Source organism: Mirounga angustirostris, unplaced genomic scaffold (genome assembly GCF_029215605.1).
Source record: "Mirounga angustirostris isolate CCGP_5_RB_7025 unplaced genomic scaffold, mMirAng1.0.hap1 SCAF_10, whole genome shotgun sequence".
Lineage (NCBI taxonomy): Eukaryota > Metazoa > Chordata > Mammalia > Carnivora > Phocidae > Mirounga > Mirounga angustirostris.
This window is the reverse complement of record NW_026991718.1, coordinates 96,965,951-96,993,151: the sequence shown is the minus strand read 5'-3', so window position 1 is coordinate 96,993,151 and position 27,201 is coordinate 96,965,951. Positions and strand designations below refer to the sequence as shown.

Below are 27,201 nucleotides of genomic sequence, written 5' to 3'. Positions count from 1 at the left end.
AAATCTGTAGGGATAAACTAACCAAAATGACAAACTGTTGGACATAGATATTTGTGGAATATCTTATTTACCCTTAGTGGCCTTAGGGTAAATCCAAAAGGGTTGGCTAACATTTCTAATCCATGATTCTTACCAGAACAGATTATTTCATCCATATAGATCTGAGGTGATCAACATGGTTTCAAAGTTTGGAAAGACTGGGTATCTGATGAATGTTTCAACTTGAAACTATTAAAAATGTTACCATCTTTCTCTAGATCATGAAAGACTGGTCCCTTTAATGGTCATTATCTCTGGATAACTCACCATTAGATGGATGAAATTCTCAAAAGATTCAAGAATGGGTCTAGTATGACTGAATGAGAACAGGGCAAAAATTGCCAAGTGGCTCTTATGCCAAACATAAATATTGACAGCTTAGGATGTTCAGGAGGGAAAACCAGGTTTTCTTCTTTCTAGTTCTACAATGTCACTGATTACCATGAAAGTATCCCTCATCTCCACTCACTGATTTTGCGGAGCCCTGGTTTTGGTTCAGTCTGTGCTCAATTCTAAGGCCCAGGAGAAATTAAAGTTGGAAGGAGAGGGAGGATTCTATAGAGGGTGTCTGTAGAGCATATTATTTAAGCTTTAGTTAGAGGAGCAATGTTGAGCATACATGGTTATCTGCACCATATTCATGCTAGGACTGTATCCAAGCTTTTCTTCTATAGGAGCTAAAAATGCAAAGAACAAAAAGGAGACATAGGTTCATACAAGAGAACAATGGAATTGCAAAGAAACTTGCATGGGAATTTTTTTTTGGGGGGGAAAAAACAACTCATAAAAAGAGAAATAATCTTTAATGTCTAGAAATTCCAAAAAAGAACTCACAAGTAAGAAAATAATCAACTTCATAATACTTCCAAATATTCATCCCTAGCATAGTCATTCCTATGAGGAAAAATAAATCAATAAAAAAATTTACCTAGACAATGTCAAGAATAACTGACCAGGGAGTGACTTTGGCATTGCGGAAATAATGTATGTTCTGAAGTAAGAAGGTCTGAGTTTGATTCCAATTACCAATCAAGTTATCCTTTCTGAGTTAAATTCCTAAATTTGAAGTAGAGATTGATGACAATTCCTCCATCCCAAGACAATCACTGTGGGGCTCAAAAGGAGCAATACGTGGGAAAGAACTTGGTACACTGTGAACCACAATATAAAGGGTGGTTGGGATTGTTATCACTGTAATCCACTGCATCTTCAGCAACCAAAGATTTCAACCAGATATTAAAAGGCAGGAGAAGTGATTTACAATAGACTCTCCTTCCTTCTTATTAACTGAATCATTCAGTTCCATTGGACGCTATAAAAAATTACAAGGGTGCAACCCTAACAAGAGATTGGATGGTGGTAGTTTGGAGGCCATGTTGTATAAGAAACAGCAGAGGAACTGAAGGGTGTTGAAGGTAGAAAAGGAAAATCAGAGGAGGCGAGAGAGATAATGGTCCTCCCTGAAAGGCGGTTAGGTTATAACACAGACTGTGGAACAGACATGTTCTATTCTGTTACAGAAGAATGTGAAGGATGGATGAACCCTGCAGATGGAGATCACAGTAACGAAGATTATGGAAAGAATGCTCTAACAATAAGAGCAGTCCCCAGTGAAGAACTGCTCTGAGGTAGACAGTGATCAGCCTGGAGGTATCAAGAAAAGACTGAACCGGAAAGCCAGCTGAACTAAGTAACTTAAAAGGTCCTGTGACCTATGTTCTTCCCAGTACCTGAATACTTTCCTTAGGGAGAAGTCCTATAAGTTTTATCTGAATTTTACTTTAAATAAGAGCCTTAGACATAAAATATCACATGGTGAACTACTGTTCCCTATTTTTCTCTTCCTTACATAAGCAGCATTATACCCAGTGTTGCCATGGCTTCTTGGTGGATGGAGTGTTCTTTGCCCTTTGACTTTGGACGTGGTTGCATAACTTGTGTTGGCCAATGGGATGCTGGCAGCCATGATGCATCCACATCTTCTGTGCTTCTGTCATCATTATGATGGCCACTGACCCTTCAGCACAGACCTCAAAATGAGACATCTTGAGTAGACTAACCCTATCTGAGCTGCAGATGATATGGAGACAATGGTAAAGCCACCTCAACCTACTTACAAACCATTATTAAGAAATGAAAGCTTTTTTTAATGCCACTAAAATTGGGGGTTGGTCACCTGGCAATAGCGACTTATATAATATCTATCACAAAAGATATCTTAAATGATGAAGCAGAATTGTCCTAAGAGGCATACTGGAGGCTGTGTAACTAAATTAACAAAATAACCTCACTAGAAACTGGTCTAACCAATAAGACTGTTTGACCTTCAAAGAAGCAATAATAAAAGTGCTCTAATCTATTAATAAAAGGGAAATCATTTAGGAAAAAGAATGTAAATAAAAATTAGTGTAATTACTACTGCTGGGAGGCATAAGTATTCTCTCCAAAGGATGCACTTACATTTTTTTGAGTAATGAGAAAGGGTAGACAAATGGTTTTGAAATGTTTTTCAACAAAGACTAAATAAATTCACCCTGCCAACCACAAGTCTGTAAAACAGGAAGCTGCGAGCAAAATGGATTTTAATCAAATTCAGATGAAATCACTATTTCAAAGTACTCAAAGAGGTACTGTCTAGAATGCATTAACAAGTTCCACAATGTAAATGTTTATGCCCATACGACAACAATGGAAATGCCACATAACAAAGTATGTATGAACCTAGTTTTTTTTTTTTTCTGACGCAGGAACTCATTATAACTAAGAAGATCCCACGTTAGGCTGGATATGGAGATGCTCACACCTGCTCCCTATAGTAGCGTCATGGGCTCAGAACTCCTAAAGAATGAGCCAGTGGAGATGGAGGGAGGCCACCAGGACTGAAGCCACAGTGGGCAAAGGTGCAAAGACTAATCCGCTGGCTTCTACAGGGACAACCTAAGGTATGACAACCTTAGTACTTACTTCATGGATGGTAAATCAAATTTTCATATCAGGGAACCACACTTGCTCCCAAAGTAAAAAGTATGCTTAGGTGAGAGAAGAGACATGTAAAATTTGAACTGCCGGAGGCTGCTTCTATTATGTGGTGAGATCTGAATGTAATCCTCATTGTGACCTGTCTGGATCATAAAGCAGACTGAAGAAGTTACAATGAATAATACGACTTCTATGCAATGCTCATATTTGCTGCATGCTCCATCTATGAACAATATTAAAGACCATAACTCATAACCTAGTAGAACTATGTTTTTTTTAACCTATGAAGACAAACGAGTCTAATATTTTTCACTCTTTGTTAAAATCTTTGTACTGTTTATGTACTGTTTCCCTTCCAACTATAGCATCCCTCTGCTGGCATCTTAAATTTCACTCCCTCTGTTCTTTATGATCATTAATTCTGTTCTTCCGATCAAGGATATTTGAGAAAATGCTCAAATGGGGCAGTTTTTAAGAAAGTATTTGCTGAAAAAAGCAAAAAAAAAAATTGAAATTAGGTGAAAATTATTGATATTAGAAGACTACTATGCTTTATTTGCGAAATTTCTTCCACAAGAGAAGATCTTCCAGCCAAGAATGTGACAAGCTAACTAATTCTAACGATGTCCTCATCAGAGACTCAAAACCCTTATGTATACGGCAATAGGGTGTGTGTGTGTGTGTGTTTGTGTGTGTGTGTGTTTGTGTGTGTGTGTGTGTATTGAGGGGGTGGAAGGGACAAAAACAGGCTCCATCTAAAAACATCTGAATTCTATTGCCTCAAAAAGACAAAAAGCCTCCACTTGGTTACTGCAGACAAGGCAGCAGCCATAGTGTGTGCATCCTAATGTGCCCTCCAGTTTCCTGCCCTTTCCTATTTGCTGCCCCAGACCTGGCTAGAGGAAAATTAATGACGAGATGGAGAACACATTAAGTAGCTTTTAATTCTGATGGGGAAAGACAGAAGGTCCTTACTTCCTGGCCAAAGGGAGACACTGAATTTTGGGATGGGCTAAGCTTTGACAGCGCCCCTCTCGTCAATTAGGAGTAGAAATGAAGAGAGGGGCGATGACATTTATGCTGCACATCATCCAAAGGTCTGCCCAGAACAGAGAATGACCCTTCCAGGCCAGGGTTAAAATAAATGGCTTCATGGAATCGCTTTGTTCAACTGCCTGCAACATTCTCTGAGTACCTACCATGAGCTTGGCATGATCCTGGCTGCAAGTGGCAGAGGGAGGACAGAGCAGTGAAGAACACCTCCTTCCTTCTAAGACTCTGGAGTTTAGTAGAACATACACACCCAAGAAACAGGAGAACACTGGCTGAGCAGCCCAGGATCCAATGAAATAACTAATAAATAAAAGACATGCAAACTGATTCCTCAATAGGAATGTTGAACAGAGGTGGATAAAAAGAAAGGGTCACTCAGAGGAGAGGAAGATTCTACAGGGCCTAGGTTCAAGCCTCTCACGGAGGAGGAGGGCAGCTGAGTACCAGATGGTACTTTGTGAAGAGAGATGTACCTGAGGCCACTATGGGCGTGACTCACCTTGGAAGGGAGGCCAGCAGAACACCTCGGTCAGAGGTTATGAGTGATGAAGGGTTAGCGGGAGGCAGAGAGGGAGGGCAGCCAGGGGAAAGTGCCAAAGGCCTTCTGAGGTGACCCTCCAGCTGATAAGATCACTTGAAGGAGCTGTGAGAAAAAGACTTGAAGATGAAGAGCCTTTCTAGGACAGAAGTAACAGAAACTGAGAGAAAGAACTGGCATGTGGGGGGCATGTGGCATAGGGGGAAGGGGAGTCAAAACTAAACCAACAAGTAAGGAGCTGAAATCACATAGGTTGGAAAATAAGAGTCAAGAAGTCTGAGAGGAGGAAGGAAAAGGCAATTAACTGAGCAAGAAGACACCGCAGGGCATGTGGTACTGCCTCCATTCCACGTATTAGAGGGGAGGGTATTTTAAATCCCTGGGTCCTTCCAGGAAGCTTGATGCATTACTAATGTGCTCTGCTACAGAGCTGTCCTAATCATGGCGAAAACAGAGGATGTCAGTGAAGGTCACTGCCAACCGGGCACTTTCTCAAGCAGCACAAATTAGCCTGCCGGAATCCAGCAGACACAGATTCCAAGCCACCATACTACAAGTCGACATGAAGCCAAAAACAATCAGAAATGCTTTAATCACCTCACAAATAATGAGGCAGACCCAAATTTACAAGGTTGAGGTTTAAGAAAATGACGCAGGGTGGTGATAAAGATATGTTATAAGTGCTCTGCTATCCCCTATTTTTCTTTTATCGGAAATATTTAGAATATTTACATTTTCTATTTTGGAGGTCTAGATTTTTCCAATTTCGGATCAATTAGCTACACAGAGATAGTCTTAGTTCTTGACTCTTCTCATCTTGTTCGTTTTATTAAAAAATCTCAAAAAACATGCAGAATATGTTTACAAGTTTCCTTCCTCGAGCCTTGTCAAATGTGAGATGAGCCACAGAGCCTCATCCTGAGAGCTGAGGATCAGTTTCCAGACCTTGGCTGCCGCATTCTGACTGCCCAGAAGACCCAGCATGCCAGCTAACAACTGGACGTTCTGGGCTTCTTCGAAGTGCCTGGCTGGGCTACTTCTTGAACTGGATGGGAGTTGGAGTTTCTCGAAGAAGGTAAGTTCGACAGCTGACAATGTTTTCTTCTCTGAAACAACAACACACCTGAATTCGCTCAAAGCACGGCATCTGGTCACATCAAATTGTGTTCCTGGAGGAGGTGTGTTTAGAGACTGGGCGTGGGGATAGAAAACTCGATCTTCCCTCAGAAGGGCAATGTGGGTGTTCAGAAGGACTAACGACAGGCACTCGTCTTGGGCGGGGTCACCCTTGACTGACAGTCGTGTAGAGCAATAACTGAACCTCTGCCAGAGAGGGGATGTTGACTTGCATATTTCCATGAAGAAAGTAAATCATGTCAACCAAGGTATTCCGGAATCTGGATGACAACCGAACTCCGTTTGTCAAAACTAAATCTGGGATTTCTGCTTTCCAATCAAGAGAAAGCTGAACCAGATCTTGCTGGAACAAAGGATGGTTAGTGCAGGCAGGGACCTCAGACTCAGGCAACAGGACAGTCAGGAGGTCACGGCATATCTGCTGACAGAGGGCTTTGTTGTAACTAAATACGGTGAGCAGGAGACTCTCTGCAGAGCCCAGGAATCTGATGCTCTGCCCACCAAAGCCAATTTGAATCTCCTCTAGTCCAGAGAGAGGTAGAGCATGAAAAACAGCCACTGAGCCTGATGGGTTATCTGAAAGAACCAAAGCATATAGCATGGAATGAAGCAGGAGCAAACATGCTGGCTGAGGGTCAGGTTCTGCACAGTTAGCAACAGCAAGCCAGTAAACACCCTGGACTCTGTTCATGTCACCCGAAAGTTCTGGCAGGTAATGAGCCACGTGCTCAAGAAAGTCTTCTAAAGGGTGCTCTTGAAGTTTCAGCATCCAGGCTGGGAACTGCACAAGGGTCTGCTTAAATGCACAGCTCCTTCTAGCACCTTCATATCCTAGGCGGCAGACTGAGCTTGGGCAGGAGCCTGGGGATCCTGCAGCCCCTGAGGCAGTGGGAAGGCCTGGTGCTTTGAAAGGCGCCGCACTCTCTACCGGCCTAGTGGTCCCTGCCTCCTCACTGTGGCTGTGGCCAGCCTGAGCCTCTCTGGGGAAAGAACAAGACTCCGAAGACCCCCCATGTGACTTCAGGGGTGCATCCAAGGGAAAGAGTTTCAGAAACGGCAGTCTTCTGATCAATGTTGTCACGTGGGAGGTGAGCCCACGGGGGTCACACAGGCTCCCCACATGCCTGCCGTGGTGGATCACCTCTGTGCCAGACTGTAGCAGGTGACTACCGGTATCTTTGTAAAGGTCTGAGAGCCTGTGGCAAAAATAGCGCAACCCACTGGTTCCTTCTGTCCTGCTATTTATCAGGGACTGTGGAGAGCTAACTTTTTTAGCAGCTAACTCTCCCTCAACTTGCTGCTCACCACAAAATGTTGAGGCTGGTGCCCTCTGAGGAATGCTGTGGGAGGCCCTCTCCTCACTAGAAATGCTTTCAGAGAGGACAAAGCAGAGTAACTTGCTTCGCCTGGTCTGCTTGCCTCCATTATTTATAGACACTTCTTGGGACAAATCTTGCAGCAAACTCCAGTGGGACTCGATTCCCAAGCTGTGTTCATCTTTATAAGGCATCAGCTCACTGAGATTTCCTGACCTATGCTGAATACGTTTTGTGTCGCCGGGGTTGCTTTCGTTAAGAAAAGTGATTTCAGGTAGATTGAAACATTTTGGTTGAAAACAGCTGTATGCTCAGGATGACTATGTCTGCAAGCACTGGTCTGCAGCGCCTTGTGTCCTGAGGGCTGGTGACTTCCCTGGCGGGCTCTCTCTTGTGATCCTGAGGAGGGAGCCATAGAGCCCAGGAAGCTCTGTGTCTTTGGGATGACCCTGGTGGTGGTTCAAATCCACCTCCCTCCCCTCTTCTCTGCTGTCGGTGTCAGTGACGTCTCTGGGCAGCAATGGGGCAAGATACCTTTTCTGTTCAAGATGTCAAAAACAGTTGAAATGGGGAGGTGGCAGTATCTTTTGCAAATCTTTTGCACATGAAGATTCTTGCAGTCATTGGTTTCATTGTGTAGATTAATGCAGAGGTTAAATTGAAAGCCTAAGCCATTCATACTGGTTGATACATGATTTAAGAACAGATGATCTGATTCACAAACAGAACATCAATTTCCATATTACTTATCTTACAAATTGCTGAGTATTTGATAGAAAAAAAACGCTGCATGGGATTGATCCACAGTATCCATTTCTTGGTCTAATATTTTAATTGCTCCAAAACAAATCCTAAGATCTTTGATTGCATTTTCAAAAGGTCAGCCTCAGTTGTGAAAACAAGCCTATGACCATATGTCCAGAATGTAAAAGGAATAAGGGCGTACTTAATGACAATCAGATGACAAGGCCAAAAGAAATGGACAAGCATTTCCACCTTGGTCATCTTCCTCTTGCCTCTTGGCTCACTTCACGGGAATTCTTAATTATACCTGCCCTGGTTAGACCACCAGTGCCACAGCTACAAACCAGCTCTGTGAAAGGCCTACTGGGTGCCCGCTACAGGCCAGGCACAGTGGGCACAAAGAAATGAAGGGCAACATCCTGCTCTTCCCAAGGTTATCTGCTAGGGAGACAGATGTCCAGAGGAAGATAATGTCATTACTGCATGACTGAAGGGAGGTGTGGCAGTGGCCAAAGTCAGTTAAGCCTCCTGGGGCACACCCACCCCTTCATCTCTGTTCTGGAGTGTATGGGCGCCATCTGTGAGACTTCTACCACCTAGTACTTTGGGGGTGTTTTTGTTTTTTTAATTTAGGAGTGTATGAGAAGGACAAGTCCCTCATGGAGGAAAGTACAAGTAAAACCTTATAAATCATATGCCCAAATAAACCTTGGTTTGACAATCCACCAGAGAAATAAGCGAATCAACCAAGAGTATGTCTTTTGTACTACTGCCAACTCACAGTCTATAAAGTGAGCAGGATTTTTAAAACATCAAGAGGTACTCAGTTTCATTTCCAAACCCTGTATCTGATTCTGATTATATAATTCTGCCTTTTAAATACAGACCAAAGGAAAGGATACTGTTACAAATGAAAAACGGGGCCAGCGGCCTCCACCACAGTCACATGCCATTCAAATAAAGTCCAAGCAGTTTTCAATCTGCAGGATTCCGTTTAATTTTAAGTCCATATAATAGCTTGCCTCCCCTATTAGCCATTAATTTCACTGGGACTTCAAAATTCTAATTATGCAACTAAACATTAAGAAAATTTAATCACACAAGCATGCCATAATTTAAGGCGACCTTATCAATCTGAAAAATCATTACCTACCTCATATTTTAGCTTACGTTGAACAGTGCCATTGTGGAGTTTCTCATTATCCTGATAAGAAAATAAAAAGCCCTCTATATTAAATTATAGCTTGTTCATAGAGGGAAAAGAAACTGATTTGATTAGAAATATTTATGGGAACAAAATTCTAAAGAAGCATACTTGCTCAACAATGACAACCCTTCTATAGAATTTATATTCCTGAGGTAAACATGACTCTATCGATCCATCTGCCTGTAAGGGAACTGAAGCATCTAGTCCTACTCTTAAAATTCTAAGAATAATATTAAAAACAAAATTTCCTTAGGACACTTCTTAGGTTGCAGAATAGGAATGAAATGTTTTTATTTTGATAAAAATCAACATTGCAAATACCTATCTTCTCAAAAGCAAAATTATATATCTACTTAGGATAATTTATCAAGCAAAATTAAATACTTAAGGAAATTGGTTGTATTTTTGGAGAAAACAGAAAAATGTTATATGTAGAATCTTTATAAATCAAATAAAGTAAATGTTTTAGAAGACTGTACATTCACTTACACATTTTCCCCAGAAGTAAAACATTTTAAAATAAAGTTTCTCTTGAATCAGCACTGTTTATCACCTGTTAAGCTCCACCCAAGCAATATTTAATTTTTCTAGAACATTTTGCATCTCAATTTTCTCACTGACAAACAATAATAAAGGAGCCCATCACTGCCGCCGCCACCACCTTATGGCAAGGTCGTCTTGGAAACGTATGACCGATGGCTTGGCCCCCTCAGCTCACCTTCACCACATCGGCAGATGCACTGCTATCCTCACCAATCACGCGATGTAAGTCCTGAAGTCGTCTTTGGACTTCTTCTTCAATGTAAGCGCTGATCCTGCAAACAACAGAGGTGGGCTCGGTGGTACTTAAGGACTTCTAACTATACAGGGCATGTGAGATCCTTTCTTCATTATGCCCTTCAAAACGAGGAACTTTCTCATTCTAAACACCAACCATAACAACTCGGGACCTGGAACATTCTTCTACGTTCTAAGAAATCTAGTGCCATGTGTTCACTATCTGGGTTTTCCCAAAACAAGAAAGTAATGGACAAATAACAGAATCTTGAGGATAAAACGGAGAACAGGTGATCCCATCCAAATCTCTCCTGGATCTCCCTGGTAGAACCCCTGCTGCAGGGCGGAGAAGAATCACAGACACAGGTTTTGGAAGGCTCCATGGCCTCAGCCCTGACTTTGAGACCCAGCACTTCACTCAGCAAGCCTCAGTTCCCTCACATGGAAAACAGCGACAGTTATTTCTCACATCACAAAGTCATTTAAGAGGATTGAAAGAAAAAAAAAAAGTGGATACAATCTCTGTGAATCTTCACTATCCCAAAGGAACAATGGCTTGAATTGTTTCTGCTCTGTCTTGTCTCTCCGTTGGTACCTGGCTGGGAGAAACCATATTTTAAAGGCCTCTCTATCTTCCAAACTCCCTGGCATGGGGCTGAGACGGTGGAAGCAAGAAATGGTTGACTACTGAGGCAGTTGTCAACTAGACATCTGGTACCCTCGAGAACGTAAGTGAAATTGTAGGAAGTACACACCATCCACCCAGCGGAACTGGGGAGACCAGGGAATTTCAGTTCCAGCTAAAATCCTTCTAGTGGCTCAGGCTGCGCACATGGAAGGCTCACTTAGTTCTAGGCTCTCCTTTCCCCAGTTCTAGAAACACTGATTAGATGGATTATTTAAAATGAACTGTTTTTGCATGTTTATGTCTGAGCACACTAAAAAAGAATCTGCTTTCGGGGCGCCTGGGTGGCTCAGTTGGTTAAGCGACTGCCTTCGGCTCAGGTCATGATCCTGGAGTCCCTGGATCGAGTCCCGCATCGGGCTCCCTGCTCTGCGGGGAGTCTGCTTCTCCCTCTGACCCTCCCCCCTCTCATGTGCTCTCTCTCATTCTCTCTCTCAAATAAATAAATAAAATCTTTAAAAAAAAAAAAAAAAAAGAATCTGCTTTCATCTCTCTAAACACATGCACAGTCCTAGAAACATTTCGGTACTACTGACCATGCCTGGATGAATTTCTGAAATGTTAGGTAAAGAGATTAATATTGTAGGCAAAACAGCACAGAAGAATGGATAGGGTAATAAAATGTGGTAGTTACCTTTCAGCACCGAAAGGAAAATCATACACAGCTGACCCAGAGCCAAGGGCGCTTACAAATGAATTACTTCTCTGGACCTTTACTTAAATGTTAAACTAGCCCCACCGAAGATGCAGACCTAGATTTAAGGGGATACAGAGGCTCATAGCATTCTGAATACATTTTGATATCTGAATACATATTGTCTAATGCCCAGGGCTCATGACTGCCCAATCTGAAATATCCCCATGACACAGATGGAGTTGAGGAAAATAATCCATTTTCTTAGAGGCAAAGAATGATTAAGTCAATTTATCTGAAAGCTCTAAGCCACAGAGCAATTTACAATGCCACTCAAGTTGAAAATCATTTTACTATAGTAGCATCAGATGTATATGCTATTCATGATCATTCTGAATATACTGGTACAGTTTTTGTTACAGACTTCATCTATTTGTAATTAATATTTCCATAAATTAACTGTCAGCACAAGGTCCTTCTTCTTGGTATGGTTCAATTAGCTCTACTTCTTTGTTCCTCTCAGCTTGGACTTGGTTCACTCCTTTCTGGATGAGGTGGTTTCCCTGCACCTTCTAATTCTACCTGCTCACACAACATTGCACCAGCATTCCTTGGATCTGGTTGGCCAGTCCCCAGTCTTTGGTTTCCTTCAAATGATACCTCTCCCCACCAGGCAGCAATTGATGGAAACAAAGCATACACAATTCAAGGACACCTATCACTTGTCACCTTTGATAGATCTCTCCATATGCAAACTGGACCATATGAGGTACAATAAGCCATTAACTCATATCACAAATGTAGATTTGGCATCAGTTTAATGTCCAGTACCTGGCATCCATCAGAGGGACCAGGTGAGACTTTTCAGCACTGGGTGGCAAGCTGGAAGAAGCAGCTTTTCCCTCCAAGGTCCCACGATGCCCTTTTTGAACACCATCAACCTCACAGATCTTCTGCTTCAACTGTTGGATTTCATGCTCTAATCTACAGAGATGGGAGTTACATTAATTAATTTATTAACAGTATTGCCTGAGCATCTTCAGTGGGTGGGACACTGTTCTAGAAACATGGGGGATCTAGACAAACACTCTTTGCAAAGAGCTTTACCTTCTAATAGAAAGGGTACCATATCAGACAAGATTTAAGTGATAAGGAGCCACAAGAAGGATTCAGAACAAATGCTGTAGGGGTCCAAAGTTGGAAAGAGTTTAATTATCAAGGGCAAAGATGTTCCCACTGTGCCCCAAGCCAATCCTCTGAGGCAGATGGGCAGGATTCTGAGCCCCCACCACTGCTTCAGTGAAAACAGTTGGTCTTTGATTTAATATCGGGATCCCCCCAAATACTTCAGTATGACAAAAGAGATCGAAACTTTAAAGAATTTTTAAAAACCACCTATCTAGGAGAATCCACGGCGTCAAGGCAGTTCTAAATTGAGTCTTCAGAGACCAGTGGGAATTCGGATGTTTGGAGATAAGGGTGAAGGGTTCTCCAGGTGCAGAAAGCAGTATGAACAAAGGCCCACATCATGAAAACTAGGAATCCACTTTGGCTAAGGCAGAGGGTGTGGAAAAGGGAAATAGGTGAGAGACCTAGGAAAGCAAGGTCAGTATCTTGAGAAATTAAAATAAACCATAAATTGTTGAACCAAATATTTATTTCCAATGATAAATGATACATCTAATACAAGGTAAAGTGTGTACAAGGCCATTCTCCTGCTGGCCCCGGCATGCTTGAATCCAGGGCCGTGAGACCAGAGGGCCAAGCTTGCCAGTAAACATGGTCCCTGGGACCAGGTACACGAATCCCAGCCAAGGGCTACAGCTCAGGCACTGTGTGAACTTGGGCAAATTAATGAAATCTGGGTCCCAAGTTCTTCATACACCTAAGGAGAGAATCAACTAGTCTTCCAAATTCCCTCAGTTCCAAACTTCAGAGATTCTAGCTTCAGATGCTGGCGTACCATGATATTGCCAGCTCTCTGGTGTTACCAACAGCAATTTGAGCTGTCCTGAACATGAGAGCCAAGTTCTTAATTCTCAGAAATGTGATTACAAGGTCACCAGGTCAGCACTCATGGGTTTCACAGAAGGCAATGCCCAGCTTAACTTAGCCCTTCATCTGTGTACTGATGAGCAAGTACTTAACGAAGCATCAACTTGCACAGTATGAAGTATTTTCAAAGGAGGAAGAAGAAACCATGAAAAATTGATGTTAGGGGCCAGTTGGTGGGCAAAGAACCAGGGAACAATATTAATATAAAGTCTCAGAGATGGTAAGAAAAATGAGTTGCATGTAAGTGAGTAACTGCCAATGTTCAGAACTAAGATGACACGTACTGGAGTTGTTCAAGGACCTCCTACAGTGCTGGAACAATGGAAAAGACTCCACAGAGCAAAGGGTTTGGTGTGGGGCCCTGAAGCCCAAACAGGATTTATACAGGGGGCAAAGGAAGCAGGGTATCCCAGGAAATGGTCTCAGCACATACCTGGGCCACAGCCCTGGGGCCAGCAGACAAGAGGACACAGTGGCCCAGAGTGGGGCGGTGAGCAGACCTTCCACCTTCTAACTGCATGACACTTGTCCCCAGTGGCTATATAACCACTGGGTGAAAAAGAAGACAGAAAATGGATTGAATCTTGTTTATGAGGAAGCCAAAGAAGGAAAGCCAAGTTCAGCGCACTGTTGTCTGATCTGGTTCCATGCGAATTTAAAATTTCATGCTTGTGGGATTTCACGAGGGGCGGACTCGGGCTGCACGGCAGGCCCTGGCTTAGCCATGAGAACCCAAAGAGATAACAACACGCAAAACCAACACCCACAGAAAGCTGCAGGAGCATCACAGCCAGAGCAAAGAGCTCAGAAGTGTTGGCCTGAATTAGGTCTTAGCAAAGTCTACTCCATCAAAACACATGAAGCTGAAAGCATCCTTTGTGTGGCTTCTGGAGGAACGCTGACATTGGGGAATCACTTCCATGGAAATCACAATACTGTATCCGCTGTAATAGAGTATTAATACTAAATGGCCAGGGAGTGAAGCTGCTTGACAAAAGCCAGGGACATCAAGCTAAAAGCTCACGCTGCATTCTTGCTGCACACTGCAAAGTATAAATTGAGAGTGTGCCCTCCACTATTTTAAATTTCCTGGGGCTGGAGCTTTATCCAGCAATTTCATTTACATAACATACCTGCAATCATTTTCTTAAACCTCCAACCTATTTCTCCCAAGTAATAGCATTATGGTTTTTTATTGTTATTTCTTGCTGGTTTGCTAGAAGGAATTACCAGAGAGCAAAGGTAAATAGAACCCACAGTATAAGCAGATCATTTGAGAGGGATGTTGTCCCAACCTGCTCGGCAAGATGATGGAGAGAGGCTCCAGCCTCACAGCAGGTCTTGCTTTGTCATCGGTATGGATCCCAGGCCTCTGCCAATGTCAAGCTGGGCTCCTACAAGCCAGCTGACTGGGCTTTGGTTACAGCCCCTCAGGAGATGCTTGTGGGTGGTTAGAATGCTGGAGAGCGGGCAGCGGTCCAGGCCCTCCAACCTGGGCTTCAGGTACAATCTCAACTGACCAAAGGGTTTGGAGCTAAAGAAAATGCACAGGCCCTGGTCTCCTCTGCCCCCTTCTGTAAGAGTGAGGACTCTGAGGCCCAAAGATCAAAGAGCTTGCCAAGGCCAGCCAAGCAGAATGGGGCTGGGCCAGGATATGAACCACCCCCCTACCCACCCTGGTAGGACAACAAATTGGGTGATGCTTGCACACCAGGCAGCCTACAGATTTTTGGGAGGCTTGGCATCATGTCTGCTGGGCTACCAGAAAAAGTGTTCTCGAATTCATGTATTTATTTCTTTTGAAAACCTACGGTGTAGGAAGCATGGTGACAGGGAATGGGTGGGAGAAGATAAATACTCTTTCTTTACCATGAAAATAGTGCTAGTTCCTAGTTTTAGTTTTCACAACACCAAAAGAAATGTAAGTAAATCATCACCACACATGCTTAAAAATACCACTGTGTTCAGAATCACCTGGAGAATTTTGTTTGTTTACTAGTTTACTCTTTAATGCAGAATCCCGGGGCCTCCCCAAATACTGTGAATCAGGAGGGGTAGGAGAATGGCTGTTTTTCAGTTTCCCACCGGGTGTGGACATCAGCACAGGGTGCAGTCTGCGCACGAAGGGATGATGTTTTATTGTAACCAGTGTGGTCCCAGAGAAGATGGTAAGCCCATGGTGAGGATGAAGGGAGTGGAGAGGATAGGAAAAATCCAGAAGAGGGGCTCAGGAGGGGGTAAAGAAGGGGACAGGGAGAAGGAAAAAAAGAGGGAGGAAGGGAAGGTAAAGAGAAAGGGAGAGAGAGGGCCAAAGGAGGGCAGGGAAGGAGGGGAGGGGATGGACCCAAGGGAGGGGGCAGGTTGGAAGCTGTCCTATTTATCAAATACGAACACATTCGCATTCCATAGGTCAGTGGAGTAAGGGACAAGGGCTTTGGTTTTCTTTATGTGTTTTTTTCAACTGTAAGCCAACGATTCTAAAATGAGGATCCTAAGGAGAAAAGAAAACATTTAGGGGCACTTTCTCAGCTTTGGCTTGACAATAACCATTTGCTGGTGTATTAGAGAACACACAGGCAGGAAAGAATTACTTTTGTAAAAGACAGTGAGAGACACAGCAGGAGGGGTGGAAAACACGCAATCATTTGTGTGCCACGCTCTCCCTTCCCGGTCTCACCTCTCCCTGTCCTTCTCCAGGGCTTCCTGCTCGGCTTCCAGGCTGGCCCGGAGCCCCGACTGCTCACTGCTGCTGCTGTTCAGCGTGGCCAGCTTCTGCCTCTGCTCCTCGATCTCCAGGCCCAGGGTGGAGCGCCTCTGCAGGGCCGAATGCCGCCTCTCCAGCCTGGCCACGGCCCGCTCCAGCGCCTCCCTCTGCTGCTTCTCCCGGGACTCGAGAATCTCCTTCTCCTTCTTCCTCACTTTTTCCTCCTGACGTGCAATGTTGGCAGTGAATTCAAAGGTGGCTTGGAGCTTCTGCAGCTGGCTCGCATTGGCCTGGTACTGTGCAAGCTGTTCTTCTTTCTCTTCCATTTCTTTTTCCACTTGATACAGAGTGTTATCTAAGCCGAGAGGACCTCTGTCAAGGATTTCAAACGCTCTCTGCTTCTCCTCCAACAGGGTCGGCAAATGATTCTGCAGGAGGTACTGGAGCTGGCGTTCTTTATACTGCAGCCTGTATTCCGCCGGCTTTATTTTCTCTAGATTTTGAGCCACCGGGGTGACATCTGTGACGCTATCATCATTGTTCTCCAACAATCTACCATCTTCTTCATTTGCAGATTTTAAACGCTCCAGGAGCTCCTGTTCTTCCTCAACTTCTTTTTTCAGGAGGTCCTTCTGCTGAACCAGGTCTTTCTCCAAGTTGGCTAGCTTGACCAGCTGCCTTCTCTTGAACTCTAAGAAATGCAGCTGAGCCCTCTCTAACTCCTCACCGTCCTCATCCCCTTCGGCCCGGGCCTCCTTCACCCGCAGCAGGGACTCCCAGATACCTTCCAGGTCCTTCTTCTCCTCCTCCACCCGCTGCACTTCGCCTCGCCGGAGGAGCCGGATCATCTCCTGCTTCTCGCGCAGCTGCTCTTCCAGATGCACCACAAGCATGACCTGCTCCTTCTCCTGCTCCTCCAGCCTTTTCTTCTCCAGTTCGAGCTTGGCGTACTGCTCATCCTTCTCCCTTTTGAGCCGATCCAGCTCTTGAAATATCTGGAGCTTCTCGGCCTTCTCGTTGTTGTTGAGTTCTTGCAGCCGCTGGAGCTCTTCTTTGACTCGGAGAAAGCTCTCCTCCTCTTGCTTCTTCTTCTGCAGCTCGATTTCCTGCTGTTCCCTCAGCCTTTCCTCTTCAAACTTTTCCTTCTCGGCAAGCAAATCCTTCAGCTTGCTCTCAATGTGGAAGCTGCGGCGCTTGAGGCTCTCCTCCTGCTTGCGGATCTGGAGCTGGACAATCTCCGTCTCCTTGCGCTGAGTCTCCACCTCCTGCTGCATCCGCTCCAGTTCGGCCTTATCTGACTTTTGCTTTTCTTCCATTTCTTCTATGAGTTTCCTGAAATGCCAAATGTTGGCTGATTATCATTTGATGGCTAAGCACAAATGTTGTTCTAACTTTTCTCTAACTGAAATGTTCTGAAAATGGACAGACAACACAAAGTCAAACGCTCTGCAAAAATAAAAAGTGGAGGGAACTGCTTTTCTTTTCATTTCCAGCAGCATCATGCTTAACTTTTTTACTCTGTAACTGTCCAACATATCATTTGCCTAATCTCCTGAAGTAGCCTCTGATATCATTTCTTTGTAGAGTCTATAAGCATAATGTGTTATGCATGATATAATTTTAAAAGCCCCCTGAGCTCAAAGAGAAAGAACCATGCCCAATTTAAATTTAAATGTGAATAATTTTATTCAGCCCAATGGCTAAAATTCAATAGAAATTCAGTTAATTCAGTTACAAAATGACATTAAATAAAAATGCTTATGCTGTCTTCAACTCATTGGGGTCAAATATCAAAGTCAAGATAATCGACAGTTCATTGTTCCAGCTCAAATAACCACATGCTATTTAGCATTTAATCACTAGTTTAGGACAAATGGTAATCACCAAATGGCCCAAAATATTAGTTTATTAACATGTAACGCTGAAAATAACAGGTGTCTCCATGAGAATACTGAGATGCATGATTGCAGAGGTGACATGTCATATTTGGTCCTGCAGAACAAATGATCCCCACTGGGGGCTAAATCTGTGTTTTGAGGTTGGGATGCCTCCAAAGAAAAAACACAGGGCGTGCAAAATATCAATACGTGGCCTCTATCTCCTGACCCACCTAAGATCTATTATATATGATGCTGGAAACTAAACTAATTCGTTTGTAACATCTAAACTCCAGAGTCCAGAAAATAAATATCCAATCTATAAATTTTCTGTGGCCTTAGTTTCTACTCCAGTATCTATCCTTTCTCCATTTCTTGGCTTGTTAAATAAGATGGAGGGGGAAGAAAATGCTTAGCTTTATCAGACAATTACATTCAGAACATATTAAAAGCAAAACAAAACAAAAACCTCTCCAAATGAGCTAAACAAACACACACACACACACACACACCCCCAGGAGAAAAGTGAGCAAAAAATATAAAGAAACAAATTACAGAAGGGAAATACAAATGGCCAAACAACATAAGCAAAGATGTTTAAGAGGGGAAGAGGCATAAAGGAAGGGCAACTGTCATTCTTTGGGTTTTTTTAAAACCTCAGGCGATATTACTAAGGAGGATATCCTTTTGAATTAAATATAAGTAAGCATATACTTGGCGTATTAAATTTAGCAAGTGCATGAAATTTGACTACTGACTCTATTCCCCCTTTCTCACGAGTATTTGAAGATGTACTATTTGAAAAGTTCAAACGCGCGGTAAAATGAACCAGCTAGAGGAATGACCTGCAGTTATTAGACACGTAAATACCTGACACAGAACAATAGGAAGGTCCTGAAAGAGACCCCGATGAACTCTGTCTGAAAGATTAATGCAAGACTCCAAAGACTACACTAGTGTTAAAACTGGTACCCCACGTGGCTTACCTTTTACTTTCTAATTTTTCAAGTTCTTCACGCTGTTGCCGCTCAAATTCAAGTCTAATAAAAAATCAAATGAAGATAAGTCACTTTTCTGAAAGAGCTTTTCTCTTTCTCTCTTATTCTCTGTATATAATTGCATATTACAAGGAGCATCCATTTTTAAGCATTATTTTTAATTACGATGGATTAGCAAGTTTAAAATGTTTTCTTTGCTCTACCTATGCCTATGATTAGAAATTAGACATATGTTTGGGTGCTTGCATTCAGGCAGAAAAGAACATATTTTACTTGAAGGAAAACAAACAAACACCACTGTACTGAAAAAGCAGAGTTAAAGGAAACTTCTAAATGATAAGCATGTCTATTCTACGCAGCTTAGTCACTGATAAGTGTATATAAAAATGGAGAATCTCTACCTTAGACAGATGGGTCCTTTTATAGGGAAAAGACTGCCAGGGAGGTAGAGAGAGAGAGAGCACAGACATCAATTAAGAAAAGAATTAACTGGGGGAAAACATGAGGAGAAAAGCAGTAAGGTACTTAAAAGCCAACAGCCATGCACACATTGAAACATCTTTTTATAAATATCACATTTCCCAATAATTTCTCGAAGCAAAGACTCCAAAGAGTTAGCTGTGTTATGTTTGCACATTTCCCATCATAACGATAGCACTAATAATGAGTACCAATAATAATTGTGACAGTAGTCAAATCCATAGTTTTACCACTTTGTACATGGTTCTACCGTAGGCAGGTTCATCAAGAGACTCCTATGACCAGTAGTTCTAGGATACAAGTAACTGGGGACTACATAGTTTGTGAATGGGTTTACCAGAGAGCGAGCAAAATAAAGGGGGTTATAGTCACTGGGAATTTTAAAACAACTTGCTAAAATATTGATAACAAAAGTTGATTTCTTCTCAAATACTAGACTTACTGACTACAAGATTTCACTCTTCTTAAACAGCATGAACAGTAATTTTTTTTTTTTTTATTTAACCACATATTTATTGCTCTTTCTTCCTTTCTGTACCTTCAAACCTCCATTTGGGACTATTTTCCTATTGTCTGAACAATATATATATTTTTTTATTCTTATGTTAATTCCCATACATTACATCATTAGTTTTAGATGTAGTGTTCCATGAATGAACAGTAATTCTTAAACTTACACATGTTCCCGTTATGGTAAATGGCAGATACAGCAAAAAAGCAGAACTACGGAAAAATTCATCACAAACTTTCCTTGTATTATGTGCAAATGCAAACTGGCAAAAGTTACCTTTACAAAGAGCTAACAAATGTTTCAATTAGATGTGTTATCCATTTAATTTGGGCTATTAATGAGCATAAGATGTTTGGTGGCTTTTGTAAGCAGACCTGCGTGCTGTGCTGAGTGCTTTACCCATGTTAGCTCACTTTGTCTTCCCAGCAAATCCTAACGATAATGAATAGTATCTCCATTTTACAAATGAGGAACCCAGTGCTCAGATATGTGAAAGAACTTGTCCAAGGTCATAATGGTGAGATGTGTTAAAGCCAGGATCTGAACCCAGGGCAGCCTACTTCCAAAATACCAGCACTTAACTCTTAAGCAATGCTCAGATTTGTGATATACAATAAAAGAATTATATCCTTCACTGAAACTTGTCATTTAGTGTTATACGTATCCTCCTACCAAAAGAAAATAATCTGCAGATTATAGGCATTGCCATCCATGAGAAATCAATCACATAAACGTATATGAAAGGTATTTGCCAATACTCAAGCTCAGCACATATGTCATTACTCTAAGTAGGGATAAGGTTTCATTAAAGTTATTATATGATTGTTCTCTTGTATACAACAAAAGAGAGAACACTGGAAATATTTCATAGTATTTTTTAGACTTCAGTGCAGTTTAGGCTTTCTAGAAATATTTACACAGTCAAAAAGAATCACTAGATAAAAAAAACTTTTAAAATCAGAGAACTTCCCTAATGGAACTGTCTTTAGTCTCTGTTTTTACTTTCTAAGAACAGCTCACAGAACCACGAACACACACTGCTCTGACAATGTCACAGGCACGTGGTCATAAGCCAAATGCTCTGAGAGTTGGGAGACCCAGGTTCAAATGAAATCCTATCACTGAGGACCTGTTTACAAGGGGCAGGTGCTGGGCTGGGTTCTTAGTGGGCAATACCCTCATTCTGTTCTCCCAACCCTGCCAGGCTGACATGTTTCTCATTCCCATTTTATAGAACAAAAACCTGAGGCTTAAAGCAAGTAAGTAGCAGAGGGAGAACTTGAATCCAAGTCTGATATTAAAATCTGGGCTGTTGACCACTACAATTGTCGCTAGTGAGCTGCGTGATCTCAGGAGGTCACAAAATGTGGGTGTGAATATCTTCATCTCTCATGTGATGCTCTGAGCACCCTTTTTTTTTTTTTTTTTTTTTGAGCATGGCATCAGGCATAGGGGGGTTTCAGGGATACAGCAGTCTATAAAGGTGACACGGTTTCTGACCCCACAGGACTCTCAGTCTGTGACAAATAAACACAAGTGGGCACCCAATGAGTCGCAAGCTAGGACTGAAGGACGCAGTGTTATAACATACAGAGTGGGGTACTGATCCCAGAATTTGGTACTACCTAGAATCAAGGCAAGCTTCCTGAGGAAACGTAAACCTAAGTTGTGCCCTTCTTCTTCATGCATAATAAAGAAATTCAAGAGAAGCTCAATAAAACCAGATCTTGGCTTGCTATGGGGGAAGTGGCAAGATACGAAGCTTACAAGACAACAGAAGCCAGATAGTGAAGAGCCTTGGAAGTTATATTAAGGACTCCGAACTTGATCCTAAAGATGGTGGCAGAAAAGTACCTTGGGACAGTGTTGTCGAAGAACACACAGAGCTGGTGTTCTACAGAGAACAGATAGGAGGGGAGCAATACGGGAAGCCAAGAAACTAGGAGGCCACTATAGTCACGTAAATGAGAGCTGATGGAGGCAAGACCTGGTGTAACTGGGATAAAGAGATCTCTGATCTAGAGGTCAAGCTGACAGATCTTGGGGGTTGTGATGAGAAAGGAAGAGTCAAAGATGCCCTCTCAGGTGTCTGGCCAGGCTACACAGGAGGTGGGAGGGCAAAACCTAACTACCAAGGGGATGAGTTAAAAGGTCTGCAGGTGTGAACATAAATTCTAGTGATTATGAGACCACGTATGAGTTACTTAACCCTGGACACTTAATTTTCACAGAAATCAAAGAAAATAATAAGCCCTACCTCAAAGGGTTGTAGCCAAGATCAAATGAGGTAATACATGCAGAGTATGTAGAGCACCTGCACATATTAAGTGCTCAAGTGTTGCCTCTTATTGTTAGGATCCACTGGGATGAGGAGGAGCACTGGGGACAGAGCCAGTGGGGGAGGCAGAAGTAGTGATGGTAGCTATATCAGTGCTAGTACTCCCAGTAGCAAGGATAAGAGTAGTAGCTAACATCCACTGAAGATCCATTCTATACCCTGGTTCTGAGGACTTTGCATTTAACTCTTATAATGGCCCTTGAGGGAGGCGCCATTGTTATCCCATTTTAAATGTCAGAAATGGCCATATTGCTAGTAAATGGCAGAATCAACCTTGACTCTAGAGCCCACAATTTTAATCTCTTCTCCACCCTGCCTTCAAGAAGGTAAGCTCAATTTTATAACTGTTGAATCTAATGATTCCAGAGGGTCATCCAAATTGAGATGTCCAATAGGAAGGGAGATACATATGAAGATCTAGCTCTCAGGCCCTTATCAAGGATGGAGACACGGACTTGGGATTCACCAGCATCTAGATTGGAACTGAAACCACAAGAGTGGATGAGGTTACCCAGGATGTATGTATGGAATGAGAATAAAGGAGCTTAGTGCAAAGTCTGGAAGACCACAAACACTACAGTGACCAGCAGAGAATGAGGCTAGGGAGCAGTTAAAGACACAGAGAGAAGGTCAGGAAAGGGGGTAGGCACAGGAAAGCAAAGGGAAGGGGGAGCAGTAGTATGAAATGCTTCAGGAAAGTCAAGTAAGATAGGACCCAAAGAGAACTCAGCAACATGGAGGTCACTGGTAAACTCGGAGTGAGCTTTGTTGGGTTGGGGCCAGACTGCAGTGGACTGAGGACTGAATGGGTGGAAACTAGAGGCTGATTGTAGATACAGTAGAGAGCTTTTTCAGTAATTTTAGTTATGAAAGGGGGCTGTGGTAGTTTTAGGAGAATGGGTGCTCATTTTAATAGCTGGAAGAGACTTGTGCAATATTTAAACCCTAGTATAAACAAGCCAGAAGAGAGAAGGTATAAAAAACTGGGGACAGAGTTCCCATATATGAACATGGGACAATTTCTCAACCTCTCTAAGCCTCAATTTCCCCATCTGGAACCAAACTCAAGAATAACCCTGGTCCCTTTTGAGTGGAGGATCCTATGAAAGTATATAATGAGCACTTAGCAGTTAATAAATATTAGCTATGAATCCTAGAGCATCCAGAGTACAGGTAGGGGAAGACAAAGAGCAATTTGGCCATTGGGATAGGAAGGACGGAGGAAAATATGAAAGCAAAGCAGACACGGGCTGTGACAGTGTTGTTCTCTTAGGACTTCTGTATTCTCTGTGAGGTCAGAAGCAAGGTTCTCTGCTAAGAATAAGGAGGAAGGTGGTGTGGTTAGAGGCATAAAGAACATGGAGATTATTGGTAATAGACAAAGCCAGCAGGCAAGAGAACTGATAAGAACAACAAGCAACAGGGAGTTGGTGGGCATCATTCAAGCTTAGAGATTGTCAACTTACAGAGGCACCAATCTCTGTGTGGATGTGGCTTTCTCTTATAGCATTGAGCTGAGATACTGGATACAGGTTCAGGGCAAGGAGACAGTTTAGTGGACCCAGCCGGCTCTCTGACAAGTGAAAAAACCAAAGGACTATCTGAGCATTTGGGAAGAGGATGGCTCAAGTGTTGAGAATGAAAACTTGGCTGGAGAGAGAAGTAGGGGCAAGGCAAGGCTTACAGGTGAAAGTGAAAAATCTAAGAAGTTTCCAGACTAAAGACATGAATTCACTTATGTAACCATGAATATCCACATGGAATCACCCAAGGTAACAGGACTGAAAAAGATGGCGACGCTTAGAAGGTAAGTAGATGACAACAGTAAGGAGAGACAGAGAGTGGGAGAGCCAGGTGCCATAAGTGAACAGATCAGAGTGCTCTGGGGGGCACAGGAAGGGTGGTCTGAGGGCAGCTGAGTCTCTGGGCTGATGAGATCCCTGGCTCTTCCTCAGTAGAAGTTTTCATTTTAGTACATCTGGGTGTGATGAAGAAAGGAAATATACTTGGACCAGTGGTGGCTGTCAACCTCAGATGTAAGAGGCCACAGCTCTGACCCCTCCTGAAGAGTGGCATCTAATGACATGGAAGGTTCTGAGTCAAGAAATCAGAGACAGTCCCACTTTAATTCTTAATGAAGTATGGATGCATTTCTATGGCCTGTTACTGAAAAAGGAAAAATTATGCTTGGTTTCTACCAAAAGGATTATGTCCATGGTAACTAATGACTCCCAGTTCCTAAAAAATAAGAGTTAAAAAAAAAAATAAAAGATGCTCAGTCTTAACTTTAAATTAAGTCCTGAGGAGAGAGTCATAATTACAAAGTCAAGAACTATATTTTAAAATATGAGGTGATATTGGCTGTTGCTGGTACTGTATGACTTCCATTAAATATTACATATTTACTAATCATACTTTTAAAAATGCACCTCTTTCCTTAATGATAATTATTTCAAATACCAAACCTCAATAGACTGTAAAATATAAATGTGAATATGTTAATATCAAGGAAAGAATATCAACTCTAATTGTATTTTAATGTGGCTTCATTTTAAATAAATGTAATTCGCTATCTTATTTTACTGGAATTATCTTGGCCCCAAATGCTAATTTCCTAAATGTTACAATTAAAAGGAAAACCACGACAGGATGTAATTTTTGCAGCTGTTTTTAGCATTTTAAAATGACATCTGGAAATACATATACTGTGGTAGGTCCAACAAAAAAGCATAGCATACAATCTATTTTTATGAGAAACGGCCTTTTTTTTTTTTCTTTTTTGCATTAAGAGGCATCTAGCATTTTTAGGTATAATTGCACATCTTGCAATTTATATTCCTGTTATCATCAGCAATGAAAAAGCAAGGGGGTGGGAATTTCTCAGTTTGAACCATGACATTGAAAGTGAGACTGTGATTATGAAAAAAAGAAAGAAAAATTTTAAATGAACTGAAAGCATAAATATTCCTGCCCTTATGTTGTGCCAATGGTGATTAGTTTTGTACCTTTGATGTCGCTTCACATTTGAAAAGGAGGAAAACAGCTACTCAAGTCCAACCAACACTCGAGCTGGCAGCTGTGGTGGAGGTGGGCGTGGAGGGCAATGGAGGCTGAGCCCCCGACCCCAGTATGACTGGAAGGCAGTCACCTGACAGTAGAGGTGAGCTGAAGGCAAAGCAGTCTCCATACTCTCCACATGGATATTCTCCATAGTATGTGAACAGGTAAGGGGGAAATCCTTGGGCACTGGGTAAGCCAGAATTTTTTCCACATGATTTTTAGGTTCCAATCAAATATAGAGATGACCCCATGGGTGTGCAACCTGTGAAGATGCACAGGGTCCTGCATTCACTGTCTACTGCCGCCATCTTGCAATTCTTAATATTTGAACAGGAGGCCCCAGGTTTACATTATGCACTGAACTCTGTAAATTATGTATGCGTTCTGATCAAGTATATGTCAGTTTTTAAAGAACCCCCGGCCTGTTACCTGGAATGGATGGTGGTGGTCCACAGTCCAGATTCTGGAAGGGCCAGATGGAAAGCAGCTAGAAAAGACCAGAACTCCATGCTAGATGGTTCACTTCTCACTGACCCTTCACAAGGGATTAGGTTTCCACAACAGTGGGTTCTGTAATGGCTAGACCAGAATGGCTGATCTTCTTACCTGCCTACTCCCCTCAGGAACTTCCAGCCAGTTTCAAATCACCTTACAAATGAGCAAACTCCCAAGGAGACTGGGGGATCTTAAAGACTGAAGAGGAAGTTTGGATTTTGGTGCTGGGAGTTTGTGAAGGTTTTATCCAATTATTTTCCTGACATTCAGACATTCTTTAAAGGCTGAGCAGAAACCAGAGACTACCCCAAGGTAGGCACAGGGAAACACATGAAAGGAATAACCTGGCCATTCATTCAGACCCTGTCTCTGCATGGAAAGGCTCTGAGGTCTTTCCTGTGTGCATCATTGGAAACTTTTTTTTTTTTTAAGATTTTATTTATTTATTTGACAGAGAGAGACACAGCGAGAGAGGGAACACAAGCAGGGGGAGTGGGAGAGGGAGAAGCAGGCTTCCCGCTGAGCAGGGAGCCCGATGTGGGGCTCGATCCCAGGACCCTGGGAACATGATCTGAGCCGAAGGCAGACGCTTAACCGACTGAGCCACCCAGGTGCCCCCATTGGAAACTTTTATTAGAAACCTGAGACTAGCTGCTTTGTAGAGACAGTGGAAGACTACACCACTCCCTCCCCATTTCCGTCTCTTTCCCCCCCAGATCATTGCACAACATGGCAGGTTATCCTACAGTACAGTGACTTACATACAACTGCAATTCAAGGTGCATATATCAAAATAAGGGTCTCACGATGCAACTGAATCTAGGAGGTTGTGAAATTAAACCCCTTTTAGTTAGAAGTCTGAGTTTATGACACAAATATTCCTAGTACTCAGAGTGGTTTTCTAATGAACTTTCAAATCCCTAGTCTAGAAAGCATTCAGTAAAGACTTTCAGGAGCCAGTCTTAAGCCTTTTGTATTGCAAATGGAAAGTGCTCAAAGAAACAAAGATTGCTTTAAAAAAAAAATAGTAAAATTTGATACCATAAGCATTTTAAGTCAGTTTTCTCCCCAGCGTATTTCTCATAACAGTGGTAGAACTTGCTCCAATAAAGGCAGCCAGGACCCCATGTTAAACCCAGGAGACCTACCTGATAGAGCTGCAAGATCACATGAAGCTACAGCTACATGGGGACTCAAGAGATCATGCATTCAACTTGGCACACACCCCTATACCTTGCTCCCCCTTACTATTTTACAGGCCAGGAGACTGAGGTCCCGAGAATATTAGAGACAGGTCCAAGGTGACTGACTTCTTTAGGGGAGCGAGGAGTAAAGCTTGCCTCTTCCTACTCCTCCTCTGTTCTGTTTTTTTTTTTTTTTTTTGTAAAGATTGTATTTATTTATTAGAGAGAAGAAGAGCACAAGCACGGGGAGAGGCAGAGGGAGACAACGGAAAAAGCAGACTTCCCCGCTAAGCAGGGAACACGACGCGGGACTCGATCCCAGGACCTGAGTCGAAGGCAGCTGCTTAACCAACTGAGCCACCCAAACACCCCTCCTCCTCCATTCTTACT

The 27,201-nt window shown here is 42.6% G+C and overlaps 2 protein-coding genes across 7 annotated transcripts in view; both read right to left on the bottom strand.

Moving 5' to 3' along the window:
- The window catches only part of KIF16B (kinesin family member 16B), a 296,531-nt gene that overhangs the window by 89,042 nt on the left and 180,288 nt on the right, over positions 1-27,201 (bottom strand). For 4 of the 6 annotated variants that reach the window (XM_045885380.2, XM_064572797.1, XM_054510002.2 and 1 more), the window contains 6 exons: positions 19,145-19,177; positions 18,732-18,785; positions 15,842-17,200; positions 11,941-12,093; positions 9,732-9,828; positions 8,960-9,010 (listed from right to left, as the gene is read on the bottom strand). In XM_045885380.2, the coding sequence (XP_045741336.1) occupies positions 8,960-9,010; positions 9,732-9,828; positions 11,941-12,093; positions 15,842-17,200; positions 18,732-18,785; positions 19,145-19,177 (1,747 nt within the window). Of the gene's footprint in view, positions 1-8,959; positions 9,011-9,731; positions 9,829-11,940; positions 12,094-12,233; positions 12,662-15,841; positions 17,201-18,731; positions 18,786-19,144; positions 19,178-27,201 lie in introns of those variants that run through there. The other 2 variants (XM_045885381.2, XM_054510004.2) reach the window with 2 other exon arrangements.
- LOC123851531 (uncharacterized) lies at positions 2,518-8,952 on the bottom strand. The gene is given in 2 exon segments (XM_045885382.3): positions 2,518-5,903; positions 5,905-8,952. Coding segments are annotated over 2 exon segments (1,785 nt in total). The 5' UTR covers positions 7,257-8,952; the 3' UTR covers positions 2,518-5,470.